This window comes from Bombus terrestris, chromosome 9 (assembly GCF_910591885.1).
Source record: "Bombus terrestris chromosome 9, iyBomTerr1.2, whole genome shotgun sequence".
Lineage (NCBI taxonomy): Eukaryota > Metazoa > Arthropoda > Insecta > Hymenoptera > Apidae > Bombus > Bombus terrestris.
Genome location: NC_063277.1, coordinates 17,916,529 through 17,934,914, shown reverse-complemented (window position 1 = coordinate 17,934,914; position 18,386 = coordinate 17,916,529). Strand labels below are relative to the sequence as shown.

The 18,386-nt window shown below is 34.0% G+C and overlaps 1 protein-coding gene across 3 annotated transcripts; it reads left to right on the top strand.

The window, feature by feature from the left end:
* Positions 1 to 555: 555 nt before the first annotated feature.
* On the top strand, positions 556 to 14,433 carry LOC100646788 (protein bicaudal D). 3 transcript variants are annotated; one of them, XM_048408605.1, is made up of 8 exons: positions 556 to 1,018; positions 1,330 to 1,470; positions 1,552 to 2,388; positions 2,482 to 2,628; positions 2,925 to 2,981; positions 4,238 to 4,667; positions 4,755 to 5,009; positions 5,626 to 14,433. In XM_048408605.1, the coding sequence occupies exons 1-8, from the start codon at positions 809 to 811 to the stop codon at positions 5,904 to 5,906; spliced, it is 2,358 nt and encodes a 785-aa protein (XP_048264562.1). In that variant the 5' UTR covers positions 556 to 808; the 3' UTR covers positions 5,907 to 14,433. The 3 variants fall into 3 exon arrangements, with proteins under 3 accessions (XP_048264562.1, XP_048264563.1, XP_012167676.2); XM_048408606.1 differs by having other exon boundaries at positions 557 to 1,018; positions 2,925 to 2,957; XM_012312286.3 differs by lacking the exon at positions 2,925 to 2,981 and having other exon boundaries at positions 557 to 1,018.
* The last annotated feature ends 3,953 nt before the right edge of the window (positions 14,434 to 18,386 follow it).

Sequence of the window (18,386 nt, the reverse complement as noted above, 5' to 3'; positions counted from 1 at the left end):
TAGTTAATGAATTACTTTGTTATATGCATGCTGATTATTATTCTCTGAATATTTTAGTATTTTTTTTAATTTTATTCGTTTTGTGTCGCAGTTTAAATAATTATATACATCTTTATAAAACTTTAAAATTGAGTAATAAATGTTACAGTCTTGGGAAAAGGAATCGAGTTTCAAAAGGTAGTAAAAAACTGTACACATGTAAACACTTAAATTATTTATTTACAATGATAATCTACTAAAACTTACAATATTGCCAAAAATTTTTCAACTAAAATATTTATGTACCTTAAGTTTTCATATGTATATGAAAATCTAAAAGATATCTTTTGAAAAGAATGAATAATTTTATCATTTGGTATAAATGAATTTCATTCGCTATATATTTGAAATGTTTAAAAAATTGATTGTAAGAAAAAAAATCTCTTCGTCCAGAATTGGAGGAAGTTATTAAAATTCCGATCGCTAAAAAAATGACAATGTCATGTTGATGGTATAACAGAACGGAACGGTGGAATAACGAAATAAGAATCTAGGAACGTGGAACATGTATAGGAATATGTATCCGGTTTGTGTGAGTTTCCCGTGCCCTCTCACCTTAATCTCACGTCTGTCAAACGGTCGTGAATATTCGGAAGATGTGAGACTTTGGGAAGTGGGCACGCCAAGAAAATAGCATCACGAACATTCGCATGATGCCTTGACGTTCAAAATACATTACGACCGCCGATGCTCCGATTTATTTGCGGTAACGACGAGAAAGCATTCGACGGAAAAAGGAGCAAACTGATCTTAAACGGTGCGCACAGCAATGGCCACGACAGAAGGAGTCACGATAGAGGAACTCAGGATCGAGATCGAAAGGTTATCACGGGAACTAGATTTAGCTTCTACGGAAAAAATACAATCTGCTCAATACGGTCTCGCTTTGCTCGAGGAGAAGTCCGCCCTACAACAAAGATGCAACGATCTCGAGGCCCTCTACGAAAACACGAAACACGAGCTAGAAATCACGCAAGAGGTTAGTTCAATTACCTTTCATATTTTGGTACACGTGAATTACCTAATTGTCACTTTATCGAAAATTTTTGGAACGATTACTTGCATTTTTAATTTTCCATTTCTCTAACATATGTTTCTCGCAAATCAGACCATGATTATCGGGCATTAATTACCGCGTGCTTTAGTAAGGCAATTAAATGTGCATTAATTGAATTAGATAGCATATTAGTATGAAATTTATTGCTATAATCAAGATAGTTTCTAATTTCAAAGTGGTATTAGTTGAATTAAGTCTTTTTACGCAAATAATTATTTTTTATATTCTTCTAGGCTTTAGCAAAATTTCAGACAACCACAAAATTAACTACCAAAAGTGGTATAGAACAAGAAGAGACTCTTCTTAGCGAAAGTGCTGCGAGAGAAACATCTCTTCAGACACAGATCATCGAATTGGAAAATGAAGCCAAACAGGTATGTGATATTTTTAAAAGACATAACAATGACAATTTCTATGATGTACATACGTTTATCGTTTGATATTATTTTATCTAGTTACGTCATGAATTGGAACTTGTGCAAGCAGAACGTGATCATGCGTTGCAAGAACGTGAAGAAGTTGGAAAAGATCATCAACAAGCAGAGGCAGAAAGGAAATCCTTACGTACTATGTTACGTGAATGTAGATTTCGAGAAGCTCGACTTCTCCAGGACTATTCGGAATTGGAAGATGAGAATATTTCATTACAGAAACAAGTGTCTGGTTTAAGATCCAGTCAAGTAGAATTTGAAGGTGCCAAACATGAAATAAGGAGATTGACAGAAGAGGTGGAACTTCTAAATAGTCAAGTTGAAGAATTAACAAATTTAAAAAAGATTGCTGAGAAGCAAATGGAAGAAGCGCTTGAATCTTTACAAGCTGAGCGCGAAGCAAAATATGCTCTTAAGAAGGAGTTGGATCAAAGAATTAATAGTGAATCAATTTATAATCTTAGCAATCTTGCACTTTCTATTAGAGGAATTACAGAAGATCAAACAATATGTAGTGATGGGGAAGATGATTCTCCTGCATTACGTAGAATTGAAGCAGACTTAAAAACTCAAGAACCAGGGACTTCTGCTACTGATAAACAAGTTGACTTATTCTCTGAGATTCATTTGAATGAATTGAAGAAATTAGAAAAACAATTAGAATTAGCAGAATCTGAGAAAGCTCATCTTACGCAAAATTTGCGGGAGTCGCAATATGCAGTTGAGAAAAGCCAGAATGAATTACAGTCCTTTGTTGCGCGTATAGTGCAACTAGCAGCTCATGTGCAGTCATTACATCACCTTCACTCCAAGTTACCTGAAAAACAAACTGAAGAAACAACATTAGATAAGTTGAATCAGGTATATATACAAAATATACTGAAATAAATTGTTTTCAATTTCTTGTATTATAATATCTGGCACTTGATGTATCAATCTTGTGTTTTATTTTAGGCGATAATGCAGTATCATCAATGGAGCACTATGTCCGCGCGTGAAGTGAATCAACTACAAAAGGATCTGGCTGACTTAGAAAATGGTTTAACTATATCTGATTCAACTCAACAACTGCGTACAGAATTAACAAATCTTAGAAACAAGGTACATAATATTTTGCCACTGTTTTCATTTTTTATTTCATCCTCCTTATTTTTACCTTTTTATTATCGTTCATTTAATTTTTTTTCATTTTTGTATAATGCCTCTTGTCTTACAAATTTATAAACAGCAACATTGCGGCAACTATTATGAAGAACAGAAATGTAAGTCGGTAATCTAATAAATTTTCATTGATGAAAAATTTGGTACATGTAAATAACAACAATAAACTGTGACTCTGACACAATGACATTTAATATTCAAAATTTAGACTTTGAATAGAAATTATGGCATTTCAGATCCCCGAGTCAGAGAAGAGCCTTCGAGAAAAGGTTGGAACGTGTGGTCCCTTTGACGTATTTACCAATTATTATAATAACAACTTGTCTTTTGGCTCCTTTAATGATCCGTACAGATTGCTTTTCAGTGTCCTAACAACTCATCGTTGCTTTTGATAATTTCATATATTTAACTATACATATTCCTATGGCTACTGACGAATATATCATATCACAAATTATAAACTCCTTTGTGAATTTTATCACAAATTTTATATGTATTAGCATTTGTTTTCACAAACGAGTTGACACATTAGCGTCTATTTGAATGTTCTTTTATCGAATGCCCGAATAAATGTACGGATCTCAATCGCTATGCACTGTGGCTTTAAAATAGAATGTGCTTAGGAACAAAAATTCAATGAATACTCTCCTTCTATTCGTTTCTACTTGCATCTAACGTAGCATGAGTCAGATTCACAGAGCCTGTTTGCACGATGTTCAAACAGACATTCTATACATATACAATCTTGTACAGTCTTGCAAAAATTATTTCAATTGCCAAGTACTGTTTTCTTGATATGTAAACAATCTAATTTTGTACTCGAAGTTTTTAAAACTGATATTACACAGAGTGTTCCCTTTCTTATTCGACGAGCTATAAAACTATAATCTAGAAGTGAAAATAATAAAGAGGTGGTATATAAAGTTTTGCTTTGCTACAAAGTTATATTATTTTTAGTATATTACAAATATTTTATAAAGTATATTACAAATATTTTATAAAGTATATTACAAATATTTAATGCTACATGATATATATATATATAGCAATGAGTTCAGTATTATAGAATATGAAAGGTTGATTATGTTTTCGTTCCTTTTATGTGACATTTTGAGATTATTCACATAGCTAATATTGTTGATGATAATCTCTTAAAAATTAATTTCTCATTTTAAGATACCCTCGTTTGTTAATACAAACTTGATATCGATATATAATGGAATTTATTAATTGCAGATTTATTCAGAATTTTATTTATTGTCATGATTAATTGATTCTGCAAATGTTTAGTTTGTTCACGTTATGTTAAATATTTGCTTGCAACTTTGCAATAAAGTGATTACGCTTAAACCTTATATAACATTCTCTCCTTATTTTTATTTGTAGATTATGTGTCTGCAATTATTATTTGTAGATTATGTGTCTGTTGGGTAAGACGGGAAACACTCTGTATATAAAATCGCAATGAATATACAGCAAATGATAAAAATAGTATTATTTTTGGGAAATAAAGTTAATACGAATATAAAGATTATTTATTGTATTTCAGCTTTTAGATACAGAACAGAGAAGCATACAACTCGAATCCGATATTTCTATTCTCTCAAAACTTGCAGTGGAAGCTGGTGGTTTTCTTGATTCTGCACAAAACGATTTGCAAAATATCTCTGACGAATTAGCGCAACTTTATCATCATGTTTGCACTGTTAATGGAGAAATTCCTTCACGGGTGGTCCTCGATCACGAGAAGATCGTCCCAGAGAAGGAAGAAGAGAATGGAAAGATAGAATGGTGTCGAACTTTGTTTAAAACCGACATTCAAATTAAAGACTTAGAAAGTCTGAGTAAAGCGAAAGAAGTCGCCAAACATATAGAAACTGCGATGGATCAAATAAAACACCTTCGAAGTGCCGTAGAGCATACGATCGAACTTTCCAAAGTTAAAGGAATGCAGTCGAACGTCTGTAACGTTTGCGAGGGTAAGTTTGAGCAATTTCGCAATTTTTACTTGCTTATTCAATTGACGCATAATTTATAATATACCGTTTCTTCATTGCAAATCACAGGTTCAGTGAATGAGAACAAGGCGGAAGTAGCAGATTTACAAGAACAAGTAATTAGATTGAAGGCCTTGTTATCGGCTAAACGCGAGCAAATCGCGACTTTGAGAACGGTGCTTAAATCGAACAAGAATACCGCAGAAGTAGCACTTACGAATTTGAAGGGCAAATATGAAAATGAGAAGAGTATCGTTAATGAGACTATGTTGAAACTGAGGAATGAGCTTAGAATGTTAAAAGAAAATGCTGCAACATTCTCAAGTAAGTTGATTATGAAGTTTATTCAAGTTTGTAACAATGTATACATTATGTTTAGAGTAATAATACTTAAGATGACACTTGAGAATATAGTTAATTTATCCTTTTTTTCTATTTTTTGTGTTTCTAACATTTGTATATTAACTTATTAACGTAAAACTAATCGCGATTATCAGCATTTGTGTACATTTTATTGCTTGTAATGAGTTGCACTACAATTGATTTTGCAGTGGCATTAAGAGTTTGCTATCAACAATACTGTTTTATTTCATAGCAAAAATATATATTAATATGTAAACAATACTTATTATCTTAATAATATACTTACTACCTTAACATGTAAATAATGTTCTTTTTTTCTAAAATTGGCTGTATTTACTAAAAGAATGGTCATTAATATCTATTACAATTAGAGGAAGAGTTTCCTATGCTTTGATCGCTTTGTAATACTTAAAATAGTTCTTAAATCTACATATTCATTACGTTAATTTTTACGAACAATTTTTCCGTTTGCATATAACTAACGCATTATTTCTTAATTCTTTATCATGCTTTCGATATTTACCTTTATGGTGCTTCTTCGTATCTGGTGTTAATACCTGCTAACCACACTTCTCAGGTTTGCGTGCGATGTTTGCCGCACGTTGCGAAGAATATGTGACACAAGTTGACGAGCTCCAACGTCAATTAGCCGCTGCAGAAGACGATAGAAAAACATTGAACTCCCTGTTACGTCTGGCTGTGCAGCAAAAACTCGTTTTGACTATGAAATTGGAGGAACTGGAGGTCGATCGAGAATTACGGAATACTCGAAGACACGCCACTAGTGCAAATGGACGAGGTAGAATGCGAATGTCGCAACAGACGAACCGTCCTCATTTAGGCAGAGATTTCTTCTAGAAAATGATGAAGATGTGGAGCAAGCTGTTCTGAGAAAAACGAGGATTTTAAACTTTTCTTTTTTTTTTATCGTTTATTGTCACATTATCTGCATTCCTACAGAAAAAATGTAGCTATGCTTGCTCAAGATTACTTTTTACCACAGTAGCAGAACAGGGAAACAAGTTAGCATTACAAACATTTTTTTCATCGTGTAATTTACTACAAATATAGAGTAGGATTATGGATATATTATGTCGTGTGAATATTTTTACAAATTTCGACTCCATCTGATAAGGTTGAGAGACTAAAGATTGTTCTCGTTGCGAAGAACAGCTTTTCTAATACGCGTTACAAGGGACATGGATCAGGACATTTGAAAAGTTTTGAAATGTTCATATGTTCTTGTATCGATGTTGCTCCATATCGTAGAAACTGATAGAAATCTCTGCCTCCTGTTACCAATATTGTTAGTAGAGATGTCTAACAAGCATAGAATGCGTTTCTGTTGTGCAAGATTTTTATTTCATGCGGCGACATTGTTGCAGAGTTGCTAAAATATTCTATGCTTGGAGATTTATTCACGCAGAATCGATCAATGATTCTCGTGAGTAGCACGCTTATCGATATCTAGAATTGATTTTTAATCGATTGTCCTTTCTTTAACGAAATGTGGAGTTTTAATTGTAAATGTGTTTATTTCTACAGTTTAGCAATCGTATATTCTTCTTCGTAGCTAGATTTATATTTTTTACCTTTTGGTACGATATTGAGTATTATTGTGTAATCATACAGGAAATAATTCCGCATGGATGGTTCATATGGTTATATAGTAAGTTTTTTCTATTAAGGAGAATGCATGATAAAATGAACGTATACTGTTTTTAGGTAGACAAAGGAAAAGAAAAACGAGAACTTTACATTGCATACCATAGAGACAATATTATTGTGCGCGACCGTAGAGTTTATAATCGTTTATAATCAAAGTAGAATGGAAAAAAAAGTCGTAGACGTGTAGAGTTGAGAAAAAAAAGTACAGAGTAGCAGAATAACAGAATTAGGGACCCATTCTCCAAGCAGTTTCTCAGATTAATATACTTTGATTGTGACAAAGAAGTATTACCATTTGCGCGAAAACAGTTTTATTATATTTTATTCCACACTTTTATTTCAATCACTGTTTTTCAGTTCATTTTAACTCATTTTTTGACATCGTATTATTATACGATAGTATTTTGTGATTTTATTATTTTTGTGAGAAAGGATCTTTTGGAAGTATTTCATAAAACTTGGCCTAATCAGGCTTCGAATCAATTTTGTGTAATTTGGGCAGCTTATTATTATTATTATTATATATATATATATATTAGCAATATTATTGCATTCACTATAATTTTATTTAATAATTTTGATTGTTGTTAATTTATGTCTGTTTATCTATTTTAACCATTTTCTTTTTAACCAGCAGTTGTGCTTTTTGGTATTGATCAATGCATAATGATTGCTTTAGTGATATTGGATTTTAGTACTTGACACAGTTATTGATGATAGAAACATAACTAATTATCAGATGCAATCTAAGGTGGCTATATATTATTTATGAATATGCATGCTACTTTTTTATTTTCTTAAATTTTCGAGCCTCCTTGCACAATTGAACTAATATTATTAGCGAAATTTTCCAAGCTACAAGATACAAGTAGTGATGGGTTCAAATACATTACAAGTAGGTTTGAACAGTGATTCGCTAAATTTGAATCGTTTATAAGCATTTCGAAAAAAGGAAACAGTACTTTTGCGTAGATTCGCAGTAGATTCGAACTTGAACGCGACAGATTCGAAGTAGATTCGCCTCGCAAAGGTATAAATATGATATACGGTGCTTTCCTGACGCTCACGATTCGATTAGTGCTTGTAAGAGTATTTATTCATTCTAATATCGATGTACTTGTAAGTAGATTTTCGAAACTCGAGTACTCAGTCTGGAGTTTGAAAATACCTTCTATAGATCGGATATCTGGCAAGTACAATGAATGAATCATTACATGTTATGAGTACTATTCGAAACCCATGAAGCGAACCTTGGCTATTAGATATGACTCTGATTTATAAGCATTAAAAGCACATATCGAAGCTGATCCCATCACTAGTTACAAGTTACCAATGCTAATTAATTCTCTTGCGCAACAGTAACAAGTTTCTTTAGCGAACAAGCCAAGTTAAACTGTTTAAACAATGAAAACTGTAAAATTATAAAAACTATTTGTGCAACAGAAGTTTATGATTCACAACTTGTCACTTGTTATTTCACTAATACTATTCTAGTTTACTTAATAATATTATTAGTTAGTAAGCTAACTAATATTATTAGTAAATTATTGTGCCAGAGGATCCTGTTCATTTGTATATTTGTTGCAATCTATTTTGTTGTAGCACTCGAAATATATATATCCATACATATTTTTTTCATTTCGTTCTGTCAAAACAGAATGTAAAATAAATGAAAAAGAAAAAATAGGAGAGTGTATATATAAAATGGTACGATGTTGAGTTGCAGTATGCAAGCGAAATTTTCATTTTCGTAAAAGCAAAAGAAAAGTATTTTATGGGCATCTAATGTTTCTGCGAGATTTACCAGCGCTAATTACATTGAAATTTTAATCATTCATCGAAATGCGCGCGAGCGTGTGTGTGTGCGTATATTTTCGTAGAGATACAAGCATAATGTGCTTGGTACATTATGCAGGATATTTAAATGCAATTATATTCGTGCAATTTCACAAGCTTTTTATTGAGAGTCATATTAATTGCAAGTTTTCAACGTTTCTTCTGCTCCAACCTTAATTGGAAAGGCAATATTTATTATATATACATGCTTCGTATTTATCAGACGTACGCTTTTATTAGTATAATATTTATTTTGAATCATGGTGAAAATTTTTATGTAAGGAAGTATATCCTGCATATGTATGTGACATGTACGTTTATTGTGAACCGTCTTTAATCAAATTTGTTATTAACATGATTAGTGTTATTATTATTATTATTATTATTGTCATTATTACTATTATTATTAACAACATTACAATTGTATATTAATTATTGCGATATTGCTGTCAGCTTCGTCGCGGAATCCAGATGAGTACCTAAAGAGAATTTATCGATCGTTCATTGACTATCAATCAATTGATCAGTTATCACTATTATTGTATTTATACCGTATAGTTATTGTATTGCCTGTGTCTACGGTTTTAACTAGAGACGGAAAATCTTATTATTTATGTTTTTGTTTCCCCTTCGTTAACATTAGCTAACAATCAATGGAATAAAATTCAAAGATTATGTTTTTGTTTTATGTTATTTTCCCATTTTTATTTCTATTACTTATTCGCTGTATATGTTTTCTCCTCAGTTTCATTATGTAGATGTTCAAGTGAAAGTTACACGTACATTATTGTAAATTAATTTCTTTTTTCCATTTAAAACTACATTGTTAAGTCGAAGTTCGTGCGATAGACACAGGTAGTTCTAATTTATGTCCATAAACCGAGCCAGCCTCAAGCCACCGTCCCTTCCCTTCCCTTCACGCCACTGCCAGGAAAGAACTAGAGAAAAATGTTCTTTTCTTTCTCGATTATTCTTACTGTTATTAGTTACTACATTCTCCTTCTGACTTCGTCCTTAACGTAAAGAAATTCGTCCTTAACTTTTCGCCTTGCCGTCCGCGCTGTCCAAAGGCGATTCGAAATCGTTTCGAAGCAAAATACTAATTCTAATAATTTCTATCGGATGTTGTATGATATTAACCCTTTGTGGAACAAAGTGCGTTTTCATCGTTAAAGTTTTTAATCCATATATTATATAACAAGACGTATCCAAGTATTGAAGTATTCGAGCACTTTAAAATACATATCTACACGCTTATGTAGGTAATAATTTGAACATCTAGATATTCAAATATGATATTTTATATCTACGTATTAAATTACTCGATTACTAATGTACTCTAGTATTCAGCAAATATTGGATCGTTCCATAAAGCAACGAGATTTGTTTGAGAGTTGAGTTTAAAGTCGTCGTAAGAGGAGTTTTATTAAAAGGTTTTCTAAAAATTTAATAGGAAAATTATTAAAAGATATGTTAATGGACAAACAATTTTAGGCATGAGAGATGATACGTTATCGATTGATTATCTAATATACTCGTACATACGTACGTATTGTAGTAAAATGGCATTATTTACGAGATGAATAACACACACACATATATATATATATAAATCCTCGAGTATTTGAGTAGTTATAATTACCTGTGTATAATCAGGTATGTAAACACCCATATATTCATGCACTTAAATGTCATATATACAAATATATACTTATGCACCTGAACATTAAGAAACCCAAGTAGCAAGGTATCGAAGTATCTGAATGACTGAGAGATCAAGTATCTGAAAGCATATGTATTCGAGTGCTCAAATACCTGAATACCCAATTGTTAAAATACTTAACAAATTTGGGATGTAAATATTTGTAACGTCCAGAATATTCATACGGATCTCGATACGAATAGTAATACCGATATCAACACAGATATTGATACGTTGTATTATCGACAAAGCCGTTGTGATAAAGCTGACTGTAACGCTGTTGAAATCTCGTGATCACTTGGCAAACAAACGCAGCTTAGGTACATACACATCGATCCTTTTGATGATTTTAATTGAAAAATATCGTATCGTTCTGTAGCATAGAGTACTATAAATCTGGAATTATTTAAATGGCATTAATTATTATATAAAATTGTTATATACTTTCTTTTATTTTATTATATTATATATATATATATATATTATACATAATTATTACATAATTGCGATATATCGTATTGTTTTAAAGGAAACATTCCTCAAAGGGTTAAAACGCTAAATTTCTTAACATAATTCGAGACCTAATTATCTTGATAATTATACGCGTATATTCTTTGCATAATGAAAGATGAGAAGAGATGGGAGAAGCAAAGATTTTCCGACGAGAAAACGAACGAACGAAATTCGGTCGCCGAAGCGCAAAGCTGTAAGTGACTTTTGCCAAAGACATTCTGTCCTTTCGAGGGATTTTATTATCCTTCACGTACTTACGTCCTTCACAAAGTTCCTTCGTCTTATATTATATGTATCGGCAAAGCTCTTTGTAGGCATTACCCCGTTGAAATTCCCAAAGGAAGAATCCGTAGAAACGTGTTCTTTTGCTCCGCAAATGTAGTAGATTGAAAAATACGATTGACCATACTGTTGTTTCAAAGGAGAAATTTATCGAGGATTTTCAAACTGTTTTCGTCCATACAAAAGACAAATATAAACGTCTGTTCTCTACTTTTCACAATGGTGCGAGTCACTTATTAAAACTAGTACCGTTTAAAAGAAACATCGTCTTATGCATTTCGACAATACCGGTATTAAACGATTACTATCATTTTAGAAACGTTTTATCGTATTAATGGTTCGTTAACCCTCAGACGATGAAAGCTGGAGCAATTCTGACTTACGTAGATATTTCGTTTTTACCAAGCTCCAAGTTACGTGTGTTAGGATATACATACATACACGTAGAGATTAAATGCTCGATAATTTTACCTGTTTATAGTTTCCACTTGTTTCGTTATAAATCTGTTATCACCTTCGCATCACGTACATCTTACGATGTAAAGTATCGATATATTGAATAAATCAAACAATGTTAAGAAAAGAACCTTTCCGGAAAAAGGTCTTTTTCGCTACGAAATAAAATGTTCGACGTTCGTGACGATGATCCAGCATTTATCGGACGAGGGTTAAAAAATTCGTCTGCGATTCGCATTAAAAATAATCTCTCGAACGAACGAGTATTTCTTTCTGTCTGTCCTTCATCGAGCTTATACGGTTAACAGAAAGGAGAGAAAGATAAACGATCGAAGTGATCGATATCGTTTAACGTCGAAGAAAACGAAAGAAAAAAAAAAGAAAAACACGGAAGAATGTAAAAGAAAGAACAAAAGAGACAAACGTCGTTATATTTTTACATTCGTGAGAAAGTTGATCGAGAACGATTTGATATAAATTTAGAGGGAGAGCGCGCGAACGAGAGAGAGAGAGAAAGCGAGAGTGAGAAAGAGCAAGAGCGAGAGAGAGCGAGAGCGAGAGAGAGAGAAAGGGGAAAAAAAGAAAAGAAAAAAGAGAAAAATCCAATAAGAGGATTATTAAAAAACAATAAACATCAGAGTCTACCTGCCGGCGGGGTAATCGAGAAAAATGGGATATCGGGAATAACTGGCAGGCAGATTTGCTCAAGGCTTCCATAAAAGCTCTGATTGCGTCCCAATTCTGGCTGACTTCCTGGCGGTGGTGTGTTCGTGTTTGGCTTAGATCGTATTATACGAACGTTAGCAAGTAAAAAGAAAACGGTCGAGTACCGAATAAGACTACAGCCCGTAAACGGCATAGACTAAGCGATTTAACCGATTGCGTAGCTTGCGCTGAAATTATTGTCGACCAGAAAGATACATGGGGTTAGGATGGGTACGAGCTTTTACGTCTTCGAGGACGTTCGTGTGTTTCTTGCACCTTAACAGGGTCCACGTTTAGTCAAAATGTCGAGGAGATATCGATTTTTCATCTGTTCTTTTTTACCGATTCCATTTCTCATCGTTTCACGTTAGAAGAACGTCTTTCAATGGCGAAGGCGAATATCTTGTTTACATCTTTCTTTTCTGAGATTTTAAAGTAGAACCTCGATTATATCAGAACACCGATCCACGGAACGATCGACGATCGAAATATCGATCGATGGAAAATTTGGATCCACGCTTTCTTAAGTAGCATCGCACAACACAAATCGTTACGTTTTCAGTCTAAATCTTATGTCTTTGTTTACGTGTTAATATTGGGTTGGCAACTAAGCGATTGCGTCATTAGGTGGTATTGACAAAATCCCCAATCACTCAGTTGCCAACTAAATATTTCTAAAATAATTGGGAATGAGCGAATAATCGTCTCACACGAATCGTCTGAAATTATTCGATTATTAGGTACGTCAATGCGTTGCGATCAGTTCGGATGATTAAGGTTCTACTTTATTTGGTAAAATTTTTGATTGAACCAGCGAAGCATTTCGATGCCACAGATAGTTGGAATATGATATACTAGAGATATTGATATCCGATCTTAGTAAAATCGCTAGCAGTAGGTATAAAACTATAATGACTGTATTCCCTAGGAACGTAGGTAGTGGCATATATGTAGTTACTCTTATAGGATTAGTCTAGGCAGTGAAATTAAAACAGTGATTCATAGCTAGAAGTTATACAATCTCTCGTTCCGTTAGCTTTGCTACGTCTTCGTAAAACGATGTTTATATATACCACGTGAAAATGTGGTCTACGATTACTCGACTCTTCTTAGATCTTCCAGTGGCATCGTAATGGTTCACTAAATTTTAAAACGAAACGTTTACAAAGGCTCACAGATTGTTGCTAAACACAAAGCTATTTTTATAGAGATTCTATTTTATCAAAAATATCAAATCAAACTCAATCGAGGATTACAGATGAGAAACATGATATCGAAGTATGCTCTTATTTATTATCTGGTTTTGATATCGCTTTTGTCAAATAAGAGAATCTCAATTAAAACAACCTATTAGGTTCGAAGATCTTTCAAAAAACAGCTGAAAAATCAAAGTTTCCCGAAAGCAAAAGGTGATAAGCATCGAGACGAACGTTATTTTAATCGTATTTCGAAGATCTTTGATAGAAAGAAGGAACAGACACTTAACTTTGGAACTAACTAAAAAGACGATTTTGTGGTAATAAACGTGTTCTCCTATAAAAATCCTTATCACGTTCGTCGTCTGTAATCTTCCTACGTTCTATGATATTATTCCACGTTATTTGAACATTGTATCCTTCGTCATTGATAGACGTTTAGAACCAAAGAAAGCGCACTTTTTAATCCGACAGCGTGCTCGTGCATGGACCCGATGTCTTTGTAAATAGTGTAAATGCACATTAGTGTAAAACGCCATCATAAGACGAAAAAGAGACGTTTCAACGTTACGATAAGACACTCGAATACCGAAGAATTTAACTTGGTATATTTTCTTCGTAGACGTGTATACACGTACCTAACATCTTATGTGTAAGACAACCTTGTGTAATCGTAGAACGGAGATCGATCAAAGATCGCAACCGTAAAGTTTGTAGCGAATTCGTAACTTTTTTCCTTCCATCCTCCTCCCCCCACTCCTCCGTGTTTATTATTCTTATAATTGCGAAGTTAATCAGACGAGGGCGTCGCTCGTGTTAACCAGACGATATCGATAGTAGATACTAAGTAGATGTTCAGCGATACTTATTTACCGGGTGAAGAAACGTGTAACGACAGCGCAGAATGTTCAGGCCACGAGCGTGGTGAGCTGAAGTTGAACGTTATTAAACTATAAAATCGGGACATTACCCGCATTAGAGATTCTTTTTGTAACATAAAGTGAAATATAATCATTTGTAACACGAATTGTAGTCGTCTGCGTTTTCATCGTTTTCCCCAGAGATCCATTTGACGACGGAGGTTCAACGCTTCTACGACACAAGATTTTCAGGTTTTGACGACCATCTAACTTTTATTAGCAACGTATCTCAATTTTTGATGTTTTCGTAAGAAAGCACATAATGCACCGAAATTTCTACAATTTTGACCAGAACAAATAGGATTTATCGTTGAATGAATTAACGATTTGTAAACTATACGCAACATCCAGAGCAAACGTTCGGAACATAATTCGAATAAAATTCCATCGTATCGTAATAATCCCGTTTATTCGAAGGAATTGTTACGTACTGTCTGCTCGAATCCACTTGCCTGGGTATTTAGTCAAAGCTAATTTGCAAGAATTACACGAGGATTAAATCGATTAAACGAGTCGTGTTTCAAGGATATTATCGATGGATATGTTTTAAAAAACAATGTTTAATATATGAATTAATTAGTCTAGCGAAGATTATACAAGGGATAGGTAACGTGTAATAGCCTCTTTAGTTCGTTATTCCGTTTCAGTGATTGCGACCAAACAGGACTACGACTTCAGCTGTTCATTGCATTTAATATGGCTCAGCAGCTGCTAATTAAATTTACACGTACTAAGGGTCGTTATATTTAATTACCTTCTAGAGGGTATTATGGAGGCGTGTGTGCACCGTCGATGACGAAGGCACGATTAACCGGGCCGAATTTTCACTAGAACAATCGATATGGTAATAACGTTCATTAAAACAGCCGCTGTAACATTCTGTTTCGAGATCATGTCGAACTTTCCAGAGAGTTTCACTTTGTATAATTTAGCTCGTTCGATATGTTTTCCATCTTTCGCGATGATATTCGTCCATTTGCTTTTAGGTTTCGTATATTATATCTTACAACTCTTTGGTAAAACGTCTGCAGATCCATGTTTATGTAACATTTTTACCTCCTTTCTACCCTTCTAGAACATACAGGCGAAGTTTGATCGTTTACGGCCGAGACGTCCCGTATTAGTAATTTATTAATAATCGTTATGTTTTAGACGAAATCGATAAACCGTAAAACTCTCTTTTCTCGCGAGCAAATAATATTTCAAATATAAACAGTTGATGTTTAAATATATTCCATTGATGTTGCGTTAATTCGATTAATCGAAGCAGAATTTACGATATTGAAAATTATATGGACGTTAATTATTTCAATAATTTAAAACAAATTTATTAATTTACATAAACAACTGTATCGGTAGAGGATATTTTTTTTTTTATAGACGAAGATCGCTAAATAAATTAGATAAATTATTTGATATGTTATTAAGCTTGATCCACGTTAATAAAGGCATTCTGCTTTCTTCAAAGAATCGTTTTATGGCGTTTCTTCCCAATTTGATAATTCGTAGTACAAACACAATCAACGCGCCCATTTGTTTCCTTCTTCGGAGTAAATAGTACTTTCAACAAATAAAAATACTTGTTTGTTCTCGCGCGAGACAGTGTCGAGGTATCATGCGATTGCTATCGTTCTTACTTCAAGGTGATTGGATTTTTCCCCAGTACGTGACTAGATCCAACCGGAATAACTAAATATTTGGCTTAGAAAAATTCGATGATGATTAAAGGTGGTGGAAAATAAAATCGTCGAGCGTGACTTTGATATCTTTTTTCTTTCTACTAGCATTTCTATTAAATACCGGCTGATCTATTTTTAACTTGGAAAATTAATATAGGGAAGAACGAGTTTAATCATGAAAATACTTTTACTTATTCGTTTAAATTTTATTCGACTTATTTCATCGTGTTTTGCGATTTATCTGGAATGAATGATCAAGCGATTTTAATTTCGAATTAAATATTAATTCAAAATTACCGATTATTACTTATAGTTGAAGATTATAGAACTTAATTTTCCTTAATTTTTGTTATTTTGTCGTTGTTTCTTTTTTGTTATTCTGTTATTTAGATTCTCACGAAACTGTAACTGTGACGCGAATTTACGAAGTTCTTACGAATTCTTCGACTTTTTTCTTCGCGATTACGAATTTCCAATAAGTGGTGCGATTTCCTTTTTGATTTAATTGCTGCCGCTGAATTGGAATTTAGCGATAAAGCACTTAAATCTAGGTCTACTTTTTATCGACGAGAAAATAGAATAGTTGAAAAAGGTTATCGCTCGAAGGGTTGGATTCTATCCGTTCATTCGGTTACTGAAATCAGTCACGATGTTTCTAGGAAAGTTTCGACGCGTCCAATCGACCCCATAAACCGAAATGAACAGTGAAATCGAGATCGAATCGATTTTCTACTTTTTATTCCAATGACGATTTCATTTGATTATCTATTTGAATCTTTCGAAATTTATCTAGTTATTCAGTTTGATAGAAATTATTTAAAACGAAGAAGAGCGTGGTAAAATCGTGGCAAGTTTAATTTAATTGATTACACGGGGTCCGACCGAATAACGTGTAAAAGCGGAAACAACGTGATTCCTCGTGGAAAAGTAAGGGAAAAAATATAGGATAAAATTTTTTCATTCTCGGCTTGGTTTTCGAGAAAATCGAGTTAAAAAATTTATCGAGTATTTTTTCGCCTGGATAATTCTAAACCGGACACGACTAAATAACAATCGATTGGAGGTCATTCTACGTGTAAAGATAAGTCGAAAACCTGCAATACGATTTTTCCCTTTTAAGACTTAATATTGGAGAAAATAGAGTTTGAACGTGTTTAAGTTAGTACAGAATCGGTCTAATACACGCGTATGATAAATTTACAATTTTCTTTTTCTCGGAAAGCGTCTTACGAAAAAGTTTCATTTCCATCGATAAATTCTGGTCTAAATCTGAACTTTACTTTAATTTGAAAATTATCTTACAGGTAAATTGAATAGGAAATTGTTAAGCTTCGCCGATTTGCGCAGCATTTTGCAAGAAAATTTAGTCAATATTTTTTGTTGTGTTTTGTTCGTCACTGTTCAGCGAAAATTTCACCGATTATATATTTGCTGGTTTCATATAAAAATCATTTAACGTTTCATTTCAAAGACGAATAGAATAGCGGTAAATTGGTTTGGTTGTTCGGTAGCGCTTAAAACGAAGAGTATAGCGTCGTAAAATCGAGGCAAGTTCCTCGTGCCTATTTTTGCAAATCCGTTCCCACTTGGATCCTAATCTTTCTCTGCCAACACGGTGACGTCCGGTTGGTCGCATATTCGAAACGAGATAAACAGCCAGAAGTGCTGGCCGGTCGAAGGTTGCCGCTTGGACGCAAAAGCGGCGCAATAAGCTGTGCCGTGGCCGTTCCTTCGGCCACGTTCGCTAGCCTCTCCTCCGATCTCCTCGAATTTTCCGATCCAGTAACGAAAATTCCAATTCCTCGTAGAATTTTCACCGTTCTGGCCGTTTGCCAGTAGCCTTACGCGTTGTCTCGAGTCATTAACTCGTCGTATTTGCGTCCAGCCTCCACTCTCTCGTCCGAGAATTCTCGAAACGAATACAACTTGGTGGAGTGAAAACGACAAGTTTAACGCCCTTGTCAAAGGTCTGTCAGAACGATCGGACTCGTCATGGAATCGTTGGACCGATCGTAAAAGAAGAGGCATCAAAGGAGGTGTCTAATTAAACGCACCTTGACGAGTTACGTTCTTTAATCTTGTCGATTAGAGGCTACTGTTGTCCGTGTTTCTTGATTGTTGGCGTGGTCGTGGGGTTGTTCGTTCATGGATCGAGCGTGAAAGTGAGAAAGTTCCGAGGGCGAAATTGACGTGCACGTTCGTTTTCTGGTTACGTCGTGACGTGCGCGTTAAGTGGAACCAGAAACCGGATCTCGAGTTCCGTGGGGGTTTCCGGCAGATGTACGAGGTGTGTCTTCGAAGTGGATCGTGTGCTTTGCCTTTCGAGACGCGCGATAGCTGGGAACCTAAGCAGGATGGTTTTAACCCGCGACAGAACGTTA

Bases quoted from the DNA above. Each gene is read 5' to 3' on its own strand.
- LOC100646788 (XM_048408605.1), top strand. From the start codon at position 809: ATGGCCACGACAGAAGGAGTCACGATAGAGGAACTCAGGATCGAGATC. The intron at 1,019-1,329 runs GTTAGTTCAATT...ATATTCTTCTAG, and splicing joins AGCTAGAAATCACGCAAGAG to GCTTTAGCAAAATTTCAGAC. The intron at 1,471-1,551 runs GTATGTGATATT...TATTTTATCTAG, and splicing joins TGGAAAATGAAGCCAAACAG to TTACGTCATGAATTGGAACT.